The sequence below is a fragment of the Ursus arctos genome, unplaced genomic scaffold, assembly GCF_023065955.2.
Source record: "Ursus arctos isolate Adak ecotype North America unplaced genomic scaffold, UrsArc2.0 scaffold_14, whole genome shotgun sequence".
Lineage (NCBI taxonomy): Eukaryota > Metazoa > Chordata > Mammalia > Carnivora > Ursidae > Ursus > Ursus arctos.
The window spans coordinates 47,185,946-47,198,411 of NW_026622808.1; the positions used below are offsets into that span (position 1 = coordinate 47,185,946).

Here is a 12,466-nt window from a genome sequence, read left to right on the forward strand (position 1 = left end):
CTGAGCCGAAGGCAGACGCTTAACCGCTGTGCCACCCAGGTGCCCCGATAGTAGACTTTTTTTTTAGAGCAGTTTTACATTCACAGCAAAATTGAGCAAAAAGTCCAGAGTTCCCAAATACTCCCTGCACCCCTCTCCCAGCCTATCCGACATTCCCACCACAGTGGTGCAATTGTTCAAATTGATAAACCTTCACTGAAACATCACAATCATCCCAAATCCATAGTTTACATTGGATAAATCCCTCTTGGCCTTATACATTCCATGAGTTTGAACAGATGTATTACGACATGTATCCGTCATTAACCTACTAATTTATTTCAATGCCCTAAAAATCCTCCGTGCTCAGCCTATTCATTCCTCCCTCCCTCTAACCTCTGGCAACCACTGATCTTTTTTATTGTCTTCATAGTTTTGCCTTTTGCAGAATGTCACGTGGTCAGAATCACACAGTATGTAGCCTTTAAGGATTGGCTTCATTCACTTAGTAACAGGCATTCAAGCTTCCTCCATGTTTTTTCATGGCTTGCTAGCTCATTTCTTTTTAGTACTGAATCATAGTCCACTGTCTGGATGCACCACAGTTTCTTTACCCGTTCACTTACTGAAGGACATCTTGGTTGCTTCCAAGTTTTTTTGTTTTTTGTTTTTAAAGATTTTATTTATTTATTTGACAGAGAGAGACAGCCAGAGAGAGAGGGAACACAGGCAGGGGGAGTGGGAGAGGAAGAAGCAGGCTCCCAGCAGAGAAGCCTGACTTGGGGCTCGATCCCACAACGCCAGGATCACGCCCTGAGCCGAAGGCAGACGCCCAATGACTGCGCCACTCAGGCGCCCCCTGCTTCCAAGTTTTGGCCCTTGTGAATAAAGCTGCTATAAACATTCATGTGCAGGTTTTTGTGTGGACACACGTTTTCAACTAATTTCAGCCAATACCAAGGAGTGCAATTAACAGATCTTATGTTAAGACTTGTTTAGCTTTGTAAGAAACTGCCAAACTCTTTTCCCAGGTGTAAATGACTTCCTTTTGAGTTTTGCTGTTTTCCTTTAAGAAACCAGGAGTCCAGGCTCAATTATAATGACTAAATCACAAGTGACAGTTTGGAGTAAGTGAGAAAGTAAGTAGGAAAAGAGTCAGTCATCTCATAGGGCCTGATATAAAGTGACTGCAGTTTCTTTTACTCGTGTAGAGTTGTCCTGGGGAACTAGAAAGGGGGGTGCGGAGTCAGGAGAAGGTTTTTATGACTGGTTCAGCCATTAATGAGCCAAGATATACTTTTTGAAGGTGTTTTGCAGAGAGAAGGGAAAGGAGAGGAGGGGTCTCTGAAGGATTAGGTAATGGTTTGCATCAAAGATAAATAAGAAATTGAATAAGAGGCAGCCTTCTTAAACTAGCAGGTTGTAAGAATCATGGAACCATGACAAAAAAACGAAGTTGGTAGGGTAAGATATTTACATGGAAGAAAGGACATTACGGATACACAAGAGGTGCTTATTTAGTACTTGCTGATGGAATTAATTTGAAGAATAATCAAAGTTGTTGTGCTTAGTTGGAACTGCGATTTAATGGTGAACATTTTACTTTAATTTTCCTATAATGGGAAGATCGTGAACCCCATTTATGTTTTCCCATTACTTCGTATACCACAAAGAAAAAAATAGCTCCATTTTCTTTTGAATATAACAATAGTGAGTGGCTGAGAAAAATCATTTGCTGTCCTCATCCGTGTCACGAGGGTGACCTGTAATTATTTGTTGCCACTACAACGGAGGGGAGCAATTACAGCAAGGGGACTTGTGTGTTCTATTTCAGTGTGACAGGCTTACCAAACTGATGGGCAGCAAATGCGCAAGGCACAGGTCTTAAGATAATTTCCATGTCCAATAGAGTGGAGATCTTTGTTAGAGAATGCAAAAATTAGCTGAACAAATTTCATCCTGATTATTTTTATCCATGTCTTGGAAACCTAGGCAGAGCTTCATATTGGGTCAAATACTGAACAGAACCCAATTATGGCAGATAATTGATTCACTCTTCTTAAAATCTGGACATGTTTATATCACCTTGTTCGTGGAAAAAGGAGAAAAATTAAGCAATGTCATGTGAGTGGCTGTCAGCTAGATATAGGTTAGCAACAAAAGATTCATATGATAGTAGTCACAGCAGTAGTAATTATTCATTAGAAATTGTCGGTAATGCAAAGAGAAAACTGACCATTGTTAATGTACCCAAAGATAACCAGTCATCATACAGCTTTTTTTTTTTTTTGGTGTGCATTTGCAAATTATATTTTGCCTCTAAGATTGCCCCCAATGATTCCTACTGCCCATATCCATTTCCTTGTGTAATCCCGTCTCCCCGGGTATGGCCTGGCAAAGTTGATGGGATGTCACCTCAGAGATGAGATTACCAAGTTTGCGGCTCCTATCCTGGGTGTTCTCTTTCACTCTTTCTTGCTTGCTCCCTCTGATGAAAGCCAGGGGCCCTGTTGCAAGCTCCCCTGTGGAAAGGCCCCTGTGGCAAGGAAGGCCTCCAGGCAATATATAGGGAAGACTGGAGCCCTTCAGTCCAACATCCTGCTAGGAAATCAATTCTGCCAACAGCTACGTGAGTGAGTTTAGAAGTGGATCCCCCCCACACACACACTTGAGCCATCAGATGGGACTGCAGCCCTGGCTGGTAGCATGACTGCAGTCCCATGAGAGACTTTGAGCTAGCCTGTGCGTTGCTAGGCAATATCCAGATATTGGACCCAAAGAAGCTCTGAGATAGTAGATGTTTGTTGTTTTAAGCTGCCAAGTGTTGGGGTAGTCTGTTATGCAGCAATAGATAACATATGGGTGTGTGTATGTAACATACATATAGGTGCGCAACATACATGTGCACGTAGCACACATGTATATATGTATGTAACATATGTTACACATGTAACATATATTACATATACATATATGTATGTATACATACGTACATATAAAACATATATGTATATATATACATAAAACATATATATGTATATATACACACACAAATTGGATTATATTGTCTTTTGTTAGTCAGAGTTTTATCCGCAAATAGAGGGCACTCAACGGGGATTTTTTGAGAGCTGTGGACAGTGTTAAGAAAATCAATTAGGTATGAAAGAGGCAGCTGGGGCTTTTTTTCACAACAGTGAAAAGCCATTATCATAGCCCTGAAGAAGGAAGGGAAGGAAAAGGTGTTACAAGAGGCCAAAAAAGAGGGGAGCCACAGAGGGAAAGCTGTCTTATAGGAGCAGATTTGTCAAGGGACACACCACCTGTCAGAATTGGGTGAAGGCAGGTAGGGAGCAAGGAAGAAATACTCTGGCCTCTTTCTTCTGCCATCTTCAGATTTACCCATGACTGTCCTTGGCCAAGCCCAACTGGAAACCAGGGGGCAGTTCCTAGGGATCAGCTCCCTAGGACAGAGAAAGCAGAGAATAGATCTCCTGAGGCGTAAAGAGAAAAACCAGCATATGCTTACGCGCTTGTGCAATTATTTTTGTTTATCATCTTTCTGTATCATTAAAGATTCTTCTACATCATGATTTTAAATAGCTACATATGGGCACTATTACAAATTATCTCAGTCACATACTGATGAACATTTTTGGATGTATAAAAAAGTTCTCCTTTTCCTGTGATAAACAGTAAGATAAACATCCTTATAGTCCTATTTCTATGGATTAAAAACAAATCCTTAGAGCATAATGCAAGAAGTAGAAATAATTAAGAACAAAGAACTTTTTAGGATTTTGATATAACTTGCCATATTGCTCACCAGAAAAATTGCTATACTCTCCCTCTAGAAATTTTTTTTTGCCTATTTGATAAGATTAAACAATGTGCTTTATGGTACACCTCAGTCAACCGAGCATCTGACTCTTGGTTTTGGCTCAGGTTGTGATCTCAGGGTCCAGAGATCAAGCCCCGCAGCAGGCTCTGCGCTCAGCGGGGAGTCTGCTTGAAATTCTCTCTCTCCCTCTGCACCCCCCCCCCCCCACTGCTTATGAGTTCTCTCTCTCTAAATAATAAAAAATAAAGAAAAATATGCTTTATTGGAGTGCTTGGCTGGCTTGGTAGAGCATGTGACTCTTAATCTCAGGGTTGTAAGTTTGAGCCCCATATTGGGTATAAAGATTACTTAAAAAACTCTTTACAAAAAATATGTTTTATTGTTGTTTTAATTGGTATTTTGGTGTTACTAATGAATTTAAAATACTTTTTACACGCTCATTAGCTACTTGTATTTCTTCCTTTGTGAAATTTGCCCATTTTTTTCTATTGGTGTTAGTCTTTCTCTTATTGATTTATAGGAGGTATTTAATGTTAAAAAGTCATTGTTGTTGTTTATACTGTAAGTATTTTTCTTAGTTTAAAGAAAGTCATGCATAGAACCTGTTTCTTTACCTAAAGAATATTAAAACGTTTGCCTTTTTTATTTTAATATTTTAATAGTTTAATTATGTCAAGTAAAAGTTTTAATCCATTTGAAACAGTGTTTGGAGGTAAAGTATGAGACAGAGATAAAACATTACATTTTTCTAAATTTCTACCTGACTGTCCAAAAACCATTTATTGGAAGGACAGTCTTTGTTTTCCTCACTGATTTGAAATAGACAAAGCCACTTGAGAAGTATACCCTTGAGTCTATTACTTAAAGGAAAATGGGCCTTTAAAACAGGACTTTTATATTTTTCATTTGACTTCCTTTCCATTATATGTATTTGCTATCCTTTGCAGACAAGTTAAAATACCTCCATGAATATTTTTACCAAACATGATTCTATTACCTTATTTTTCGATAAAGACCAGGACCAAGAGCCTGGAGCTTGGGCCTGAAGATTATGTCCTTTACTTCCCCTAGGCTGGACCTAATCTGTGTTTTGGGTTTTTTTTTTGTTTTTTTAAAAGATTTTATTTATTTATTTGACAGAGAGAGACAGCCAGCGAGAGAGGGAACACAAGCAGAGGGAGTGGGCGAGGAAGAAGCAGGCCCCTAGCAGAGGAGCCTGATGTGGGGCCCGATCCCAGAACGCTGGGATCACGCCCTGAGCCAAAGGCAGACACTTAACAACTGCGTCACCCAGGCGCCCCTAATCTGTTTTTTTTTTTTTTTTCAAGATTTTATTTATTTGACAGGGAGAGACAGCCAGCGAGAGAGGGAACACAAGCAGGGGGAGTGGGAGAGGAAGAAGCAGGCTCCCAGTGGAGGAGCCTGATGTGGGGCTCCATCCCAGAATGCCGGATCACGCCCTGAGCCGAAGGCAGACACTCAAGGACTGCGCCACCCAGGCGCCCCCCTAATCTGATTTTTGATGTATGTTTTTGACTTACTGCAAATTTTTATAAGTACTAGTGAGATTTTAGAGCTTGATTAAAAGTAAACTTGGCTTATAGTGGTAGGTTTAATTGAAGAAGATGGTGTTATAGTACAATTTCTAATGTTTAACGTAAATCAGTGCTTACTTCATTTTATTTATTTATTTATTTATTTATTTATTTATTTATTTATTTATATTTCTTTAGTAGTCTCCACACCCAGTGTAGAGTCCGATATAGGGTTTGAACTCAAGACCCTGAGATCAAGACCTGAGCTGAGATCAAGAATCAGATGCTCAACAGACTGAGCCCCCTGGACACCCCTCCTGTATCTTTTAAAATGGAAGATTAGAGGACTTTATGCCTGCAATGTGGCAAAAATGCTGATGCATTGAAATACTCCATTTAAAAGGCATGTACAAGTGGTGACAGATTTTTCTGCTAGCATTTCTTTTTCTTTTTTTTTTTTTTTGACACAGAGAGAGTGTGTGCACATGCATGAGTGGGGGAGAGGGAGAGAGAGAATCTTAAGTAGGCTCCACACTCAGCGTGGAGCCTGGAGTGGGGCTCACTGCAGGGCTTGACACAGAGCTTGATCTCATGGCCCAGAGATCACGATCTAAGCCAAAATCAAGAGCTGGATGCACCCAGGTGCCTCATACTAGCATTTCTTGAAAAAGAGGTCCCAGGTCATGTTGTAAGATCTGTGTTTCCTAAAGTGCATCTAGTGGAAATAGTCGATGAAGCTTTTACCTTTGTAAAAAAGGAGAGAATATAACGTTTCTTCTTGATACTGGAAGGCATCTAATGAATTGTATTACCTTCCAAGTTACCAGAAAATGACATCAATGTAATTTCTTCTTACATAGTTAAAGACAGTCATTACATTGAAGAAGAAAAGAGTTTCCCCTTAATTTTAGATTAAAAAATTAATCTATTATCTCAAAATTAAGATCAATAGTCTGAATTAAATTCTCTCTTAGGGGCAGAGTTTTATCTAAAACTTCCAAGGTCATTAGTGACTGGAAATAACATTTGTTTTCTCTGAGGGGCATAGTAGTATGTATCACCAAATACTTGTTCACCTCAATAATTTATAGCATTCAGAATCTAGAACATTAATAGGAAAATACTGAATAAATTTAATATTTTCTACATGCCAGGCACTGGACTATGTACTTTCCATGAATATATTATCCAGTCATCACCATCTTATTAGACAAATATGATAATTTAATCAGTTATCGAGGTATAACTTATATACAGTAAAGTGCACCCATTTAAATTATAAAATTTAATGCATTGTTGTAAATGTATACACCTAAGCAGTGGCCAGCGCAATGATGAACAGAACATCTATCACAGCAAAGTGTTCTTTTGTGCCCCCTTTATAATCAATCAGATTGGCCTTACAGTGGCCACTATTTCCCTGAGGGGTGCACCAGGTCCTGGGCTGTGGTTGCTGATGCTTTGCAAGCCAGTGAACCCCCAACCATCTCAGGCTCTTCACAGGCATTCGTTATCATCAGAAATTACAGTAGACATACCGGTCTGGGTGTTCAGTGCTCAAAGGAGGTAGCCACTGCCATCTGTGGGGCCATCATCAGGGCCAACCTTTCCATTGTCCTCGTGCGCAAAGGCTCCTGTGGTAACAAGATCGGCAAGCCCTACAAGTTCCAATGAGAAGTGACTGGCTGCTGTGGCTCTGTGCTGGTGTGCCTCATCCCTGCCACCCAGAGGCACTGACATTGTTTCAAGAAGCTACTGATGGTGGCCAGGATTGACAACTCTACCCCTCGGCCAGGGCCTACAGTGCCACTCTGGGCAACTTTGCCAAGGTCACTTTTGATGCCATTTTCCAAGACCTACAGCTGTCTCACCTCCAGCCTCTGGAAAGAGACTGTGTTCACCAAGTTTCCCTATCAGGAATTCACTGATCATCTTGTAAAGACCTACACCAGAGTCTCTGTGTAGAGGACCCTGGCTCCCGCTAGGGCCACCACATAGTTTTATACAAGAAATGTAAAGTGAATTAAAGCCTGAATAAAAACATATATAAAAAAATAAGAAGGGCACCGGTTTCTGTAGTGGTCATACAGGTTCCAGGTGCTCTTCATTCTTGCCAACAACACTTTTTTTTTTGGAGCCGCTCTATTGGGTATGTCGTATCTCATCAGTTTTCACTTGCATATGTCTGATGTGGTATCCCGTTTCCATGGTAACACCCAGTGATTCTCACCTTCTTGTATTCACACCTTTTTTTAGTTCAATCCCATAAAAAGTAGGGATGACCTGTGTAACAAATGGGCTCTTGTAGGAATGACAACTGAGTGACTTCTGAGGCTCAGTCATAGAAAACATTACAGTTTCTCTCTAAGACCAGTCACTCTGGGGAAAACCAGCTGCCATTAGTGCTAATTTGCCAGTCAGGGGAGTGAGCCGTTTTGTAAGTGGATCCTCCAGTCCCACTCAAGTCTTCAGATATAGCCCTAGCTTATAACCTGATGGCAGACTCATGAGAGACACTCTGAGACTGAATTACTCCACTGAGCCATTCCTGGATTCCTGTCCTACAGAAACTGTGTGAGGTAATAAAAGTTTATTGTTGTTCTAAGTTTTGGGGTAGTTTGTTACCCAGCAACAGGTAACCAGTACAGATTTTGAGACTCGAAAATGCAGTGCTACTGTAGCAAACATTTAAGACATAGGAGTGGCTTTGTCACCAGGCAGTAGATAAATGGAAGGACTTTGAGGAAAGCATTAGTGCAAGTCTACTGATAGAAGCTTGATGGCCTTTGAGGAGCCTGCCAGCAAGGGCTTATGGGTAAATATGGTTGGCATAATTCTAAGATGGCTCTCAAGATTCCTGCTCTGTAATTCATATGTTTTGTACAATTACTTCCCTTGAGTGTGAGTAGAACCTGTTAGCATGATGAAATATAACTTCCATGATTTTGTTGCATTATATGGCAAAAAAAGATTTGGCCAATGTAATTAAGGTCCCTAATCATTGAGTTAATTAAAAGGGAGATTATCTTGGGGGGGCCTGACTTAGTCTTGACTTTCAAGTCTTGAAAGAGACAAATGATAGTGTAAGAGGTTCTCCTGCTTGCCTGGAGGAAGCGAACCACCATATTTTGAGATGGCCTATAGATCCTGACATGTGGCAGACAGGAGAGGACCAGTGTTCTGCAGGCAGCATAGGGGAAGGTGTTGTTGGTAGAGGGAACAACATGGGTAAAATGTGGAGGCTTGAAGTGTATAGTCTGTCTGTGAGTAGTCTAGCCAGTGGGAAGTGTGACAGAAGACACCATCTGGGAAGTGTGTACCATGGTAAGGAGCTGGACTATCTCACGTGTGCAGCAAAAGGGAGTAATTTAAAGCAGGAAAGTGACCTTACCATTATCTTTGGAGAGCACTTCCTATGAACCAGGAACTAAGCTGACAACGTGTATGCATTACCTCATGGAATCTGTAATAGTTCTAAATGAAGAAGTTACTATCATTACCCCCACTTCACAAAGGAGGAAACTCAGTGTTGGAGAAATTATGCCCAAACCTAGTGGGCGAAGCTCAGAATCTGAAACCCTTAAAGGTATGCTTGCTAATCATTTCTAGATTACGCATCTAGATGAGAATAAAGGAAACACAAAACTTTATTTAATAAATGTAAAGGCAGGTCCATTCCAAGAGACTTTTACTAAGTACTTAATATAGTGGTCTTCTAGATATGCGCGCTGGTACCGCAGCGAACAAGATAAGCAAATAAATAATTTAAAACGTAAATAATATTAAGCGCAATAACTGTCAGTAAAAAGTAGAGGATGCTAATTTTTAGCTGGAGTAAGGAAACTTTTTTTTTTTCTTAAAGATTTTATTTATTTATTCAACAGGATAGAGACAGCCAGCGAGAGAGGGAACACAAGCAGGGGGAGTGGGAGAGGAAGAAGCAGGCTCATAGCGGAGGAGCCTGATGTGGGGCTCGATCCCATAACGCCGGGATCACGCCCTGAGCCGAAGGCAGACGCTTAACCGCTGTGCCACCCAGGTGCCCCTGGAGTAAGGAAACTTCTAAAGTCTTTTACTACATGTTTATTTAATAATTAAAAAATTTATTTATTTATTTATTTCAGAGAGAATGCACAAGCAGGGGGAGCGGCAAAGGGAGAGGGAAAAGCAGGCTGGCCGCTGAGCAGGCAGCCCCATCCGGGGTTCGATTCCAGGACCCCGGGATCAGGACCTGAGCTGAAGGCAGACGCAACCGACTGATTCACCCAGGCGCTCCAATTTAATAATCTTTTGATGTTGAGTCCGTTTTATAGAGATTTTAGACAAAATTTGCACACCTAAAACCAAGAGGGAAACCAGAAAAAGAAGTAGTTGGAAATCACAAGCCTAGTCCCCTGAAATTCGTCCGCCCCTCCAGGGCCCCGCCCCTCACTAAGCCCCGCCTCTTTGGGGTTTACCCTTTACCCTCAGCCAGCCTTCAGCTACCCGCTCTCTTCCAGGATCTCGCCGAGGCTCATTAGCTCGCGAGAGTTCCTTCGTCCAGCAGCCTCACAGGCCTGCAGCAGGAAAGGGAGGCAGAGAAGAGTCGCGAGATTTGGCTCAACAACATCCCTCCCCGGACTCCCCCGCCTCCTTCCTGGCGCTCCTTCGGGCCCGGCTTTCCCGGTTGCACGTGTAGTTGTTATGGTTCAATCTTACGTGGCCGCGGAAGTGCAGGCACTGCAGGTCCGCCTCCAAGATGGCGGCGCCCAGTGAATGGGGTCGCGACTCCCTTCTGCTGAACCTCGGCTTATAGCTTTGGAGGTGTCTGCGGGGCCATGGACCGGCCCGGGTTCACGGCTTCGCTGGTGGTGAGTGCTGGGCTGTAGGGTGGGCTCTCGGGGTGCCGGAGTCTCGCACTGGAGCCCGTAGTGGCTTTCGTGCTCTCGTACTTTTCTTCCAGTTAGCGCGTCGAACCGTCCTGGGATCACTGGTCACCAGGCAGGTCTGGGGGTAGCGCGGGGTTCCTAGGCTACCGCCGGGTCTCGTGTCAAGGTTGTGTCATTCCTACCCGGAAAACCGAAGGAGAGGGGGGCGGGGTGCTCGACAGTCTTCCGCAAGATTGTTTACCTAAAGAAAAAAGCCTCAATTGTATGCTGTAACCACACTCTGGAGAACTTGGGAATTAAATATGTGTAACAAAACAAAAAACGCTTACAGACTCCTCCCCGTCAAGGACTGGGTTTTCATTTAGCTTTATCTGTTCACTCTCGGAAAATGACCTATCCATTGAATATAAATCTGCTTATTTTCTTTCAAGCGGTCGTGTAGACTGTGGGTATAGTGATAAGCACAAATAGGTATGGAGCCAATAATATTGTAGTGTTTAATTTCGTAGAGAACGACAAGAATCAACATGTTTTCATATCAAAAACAAAACCTACGAACAAAAATTTCTGTTATGGCAGGTCCAGTAGGGATAGTAGATACAGCAGTGAATACGGTTTGGTCATTGTGGAAGAGTAGGCAGAACAGTAAAAAAGAAAGGAAAAAAAAAAAAAAAAAAGAAAACGAGAAAAAGAAAGAAAGAAAAAAGGCAGCTTAAAAAAAAAAAAAGCTCCCACTGGAGTAATGGAGGCTCAGTGGAATTTCATTTAATTATCAAATGTTTGTTGTTGCAGGTGTTGGAGATAATATGTTGAACAAGCTAGACCTCACAGGGGGCAGGTGGTGGAGACAATAGTAAAATGGCTGTTAGGATAAATGAGATGAGGGCTAGTTTCAGGGTGTTATGGAAAGATGTGCAAGGGGGTGCCTTAGCCTCACTCGTAGGATGATGGTTTTAAACTTAAGTTTGCTGAGACTTGTGTAAAACTAGTCTTTAAAGATCCAAAGAAATGTGTTACCACTTTGAAGTTTTCCTCTGTAGGTAGCGAGACAGTGGTAGTAGTTTTGACAGCATTACCCTGCTAGGAACTGGGGTAAGCTTTTCATGAACATCAACGCTAACAAACAATTAAGTCCTATCCTGGTTTTCCAAATGAGAAACTGGGGTACTGAGAGGTTAGGTAACGTCGCCAAAGTCACACAGGTGAGATCTATTCCACATGTGTAAGTAAGTGTTGGAGCTCAGATTCCAATCCAGGTGGTGTAATGTGGGATTCCATGCCCATAAACACTCCTTGATACTGTTTTTGAAGTCAGCAGCTGTAGCCGTTGCTAAAAACAGGTCAGTGCCAGAGTTAACAAACAGTAGTTTTAAAATTTATTAAAGTGTGGTACAAATGCCGAAAAATATACTTTTTTTCATTATAGTTACACAAGGTAAAATTAGGATCAATAAGTAGTTTTGAGGAAGTTAGATTTCATTCAAGCTAAAGAAGAATGATTTCGTTTATTAAGCACACAGTTTATCTGCCATGTATTTTGTCCATCGAGCATTCTGATAGCTCTTGGAGGTATGGTGGTGAACAAACTCATAAGTACTATTTAAGAAATGAACTGAGGGGTGCCTGGGTGGCTCAGTTGGTTAGGTGTCTGACTTCGGCTCATGTCATGATCTTGGGATACTGGGATCGGTACTTGTGCTCCCTGCTCAGCAGGGAGTCTGCTTGTCCCTCTCCCCCTCCCCCACTTGTGTTTTCTCTCTCTCTCTCAAAGTCTTCAAAAAAATTATTTAAAAAATGAACTGCAGTGGGATAGAGATAGAATAATGTTGGAGGACCTACTTTAGATGGAGTGACCAAGAAAGCCCCCAAGGAGGTGACATCAAACTAAGACATAAAATTTAAGAAAGCACAAGAAATTTTTTTTTTTAAAGATTTTATTTATTTATTCGACAGAGATAGAGACAGCCAGTGAGAGAGGGAACGCAAGCAGGGGGAGTGGGAGAGGAAGAAGCAGGCTCATAGCGGAAGAGCCTGATGTGGGGCTTGATCCTGTAACGCCGGTATCACGCCCTGAGCTGAAGGCAGACGCTTAACTGCTGTGCCACCCAGGTGCCCCGAAAGCACAAGACATTTTGTTGAGCAGAGGAGAAAATTCAGGGGGAGCAGCATGAAGGAAAACCCCAGATGGAAAGAATTGAGGATGTTAAAGTGGTGGCTGGGGCGTGGTGGGTAAGGGTGTTGTGGCG

The 12,466-nt window shown here is 42.0% G+C and overlaps 1 protein-coding gene, 1 long non-coding RNA gene and 1 pseudogene across 9 annotated transcripts in view; 2 read left to right on the plus strand and 1 right to left on the minus strand.

Annotated features, from left to right (window-relative positions):
* The window catches only part of LOC125283736 (40S ribosomal protein S2-like), a 30,321-nt pseudogene extending 23,004 nt beyond the window's left edge, over nucleotides 1-7,317 (plus strand).
* A 2,110-nt stretch (nucleotides 7,318-9,427) lies between these two features.
* On the minus strand, nucleotides 9,428-10,141 carry LOC130543626 (uncharacterized). Its single transcript, XR_008959113.1, has 3 exons — nucleotides 10,051-10,141; nucleotides 9,817-9,908; nucleotides 9,428-9,689 (listed from the first exon to the last, which is right to left on the minus strand). It is a non-coding gene; the product is annotated as an uncharacterized LOC130543626 (long non-coding RNA).
* SLC25A26 (solute carrier family 25 member 26) overlaps nucleotides 10,095-12,466 on the plus strand; it is a 128,377-nt gene continuing 126,005 nt past the window's right edge. For 7 of the 8 annotated variants that reach the window (XR_006409806.3, XM_026501195.4, XM_044384998.3 and 4 more), the window contains exon 1: nucleotides 10,095-10,202. Coding sequence is in view for 7 of the 8 variants with exons in the window: in XM_026501195.4 (XP_026356980.1) it covers nucleotides 10,170-10,202 (33 nt within the window). In the remaining variant the exon portion in view is untranslated. The remainder of the gene's footprint in view (nucleotides 10,203-12,466) is intronic. The other variant, XM_048227249.2, reaches the window with a different exon arrangement.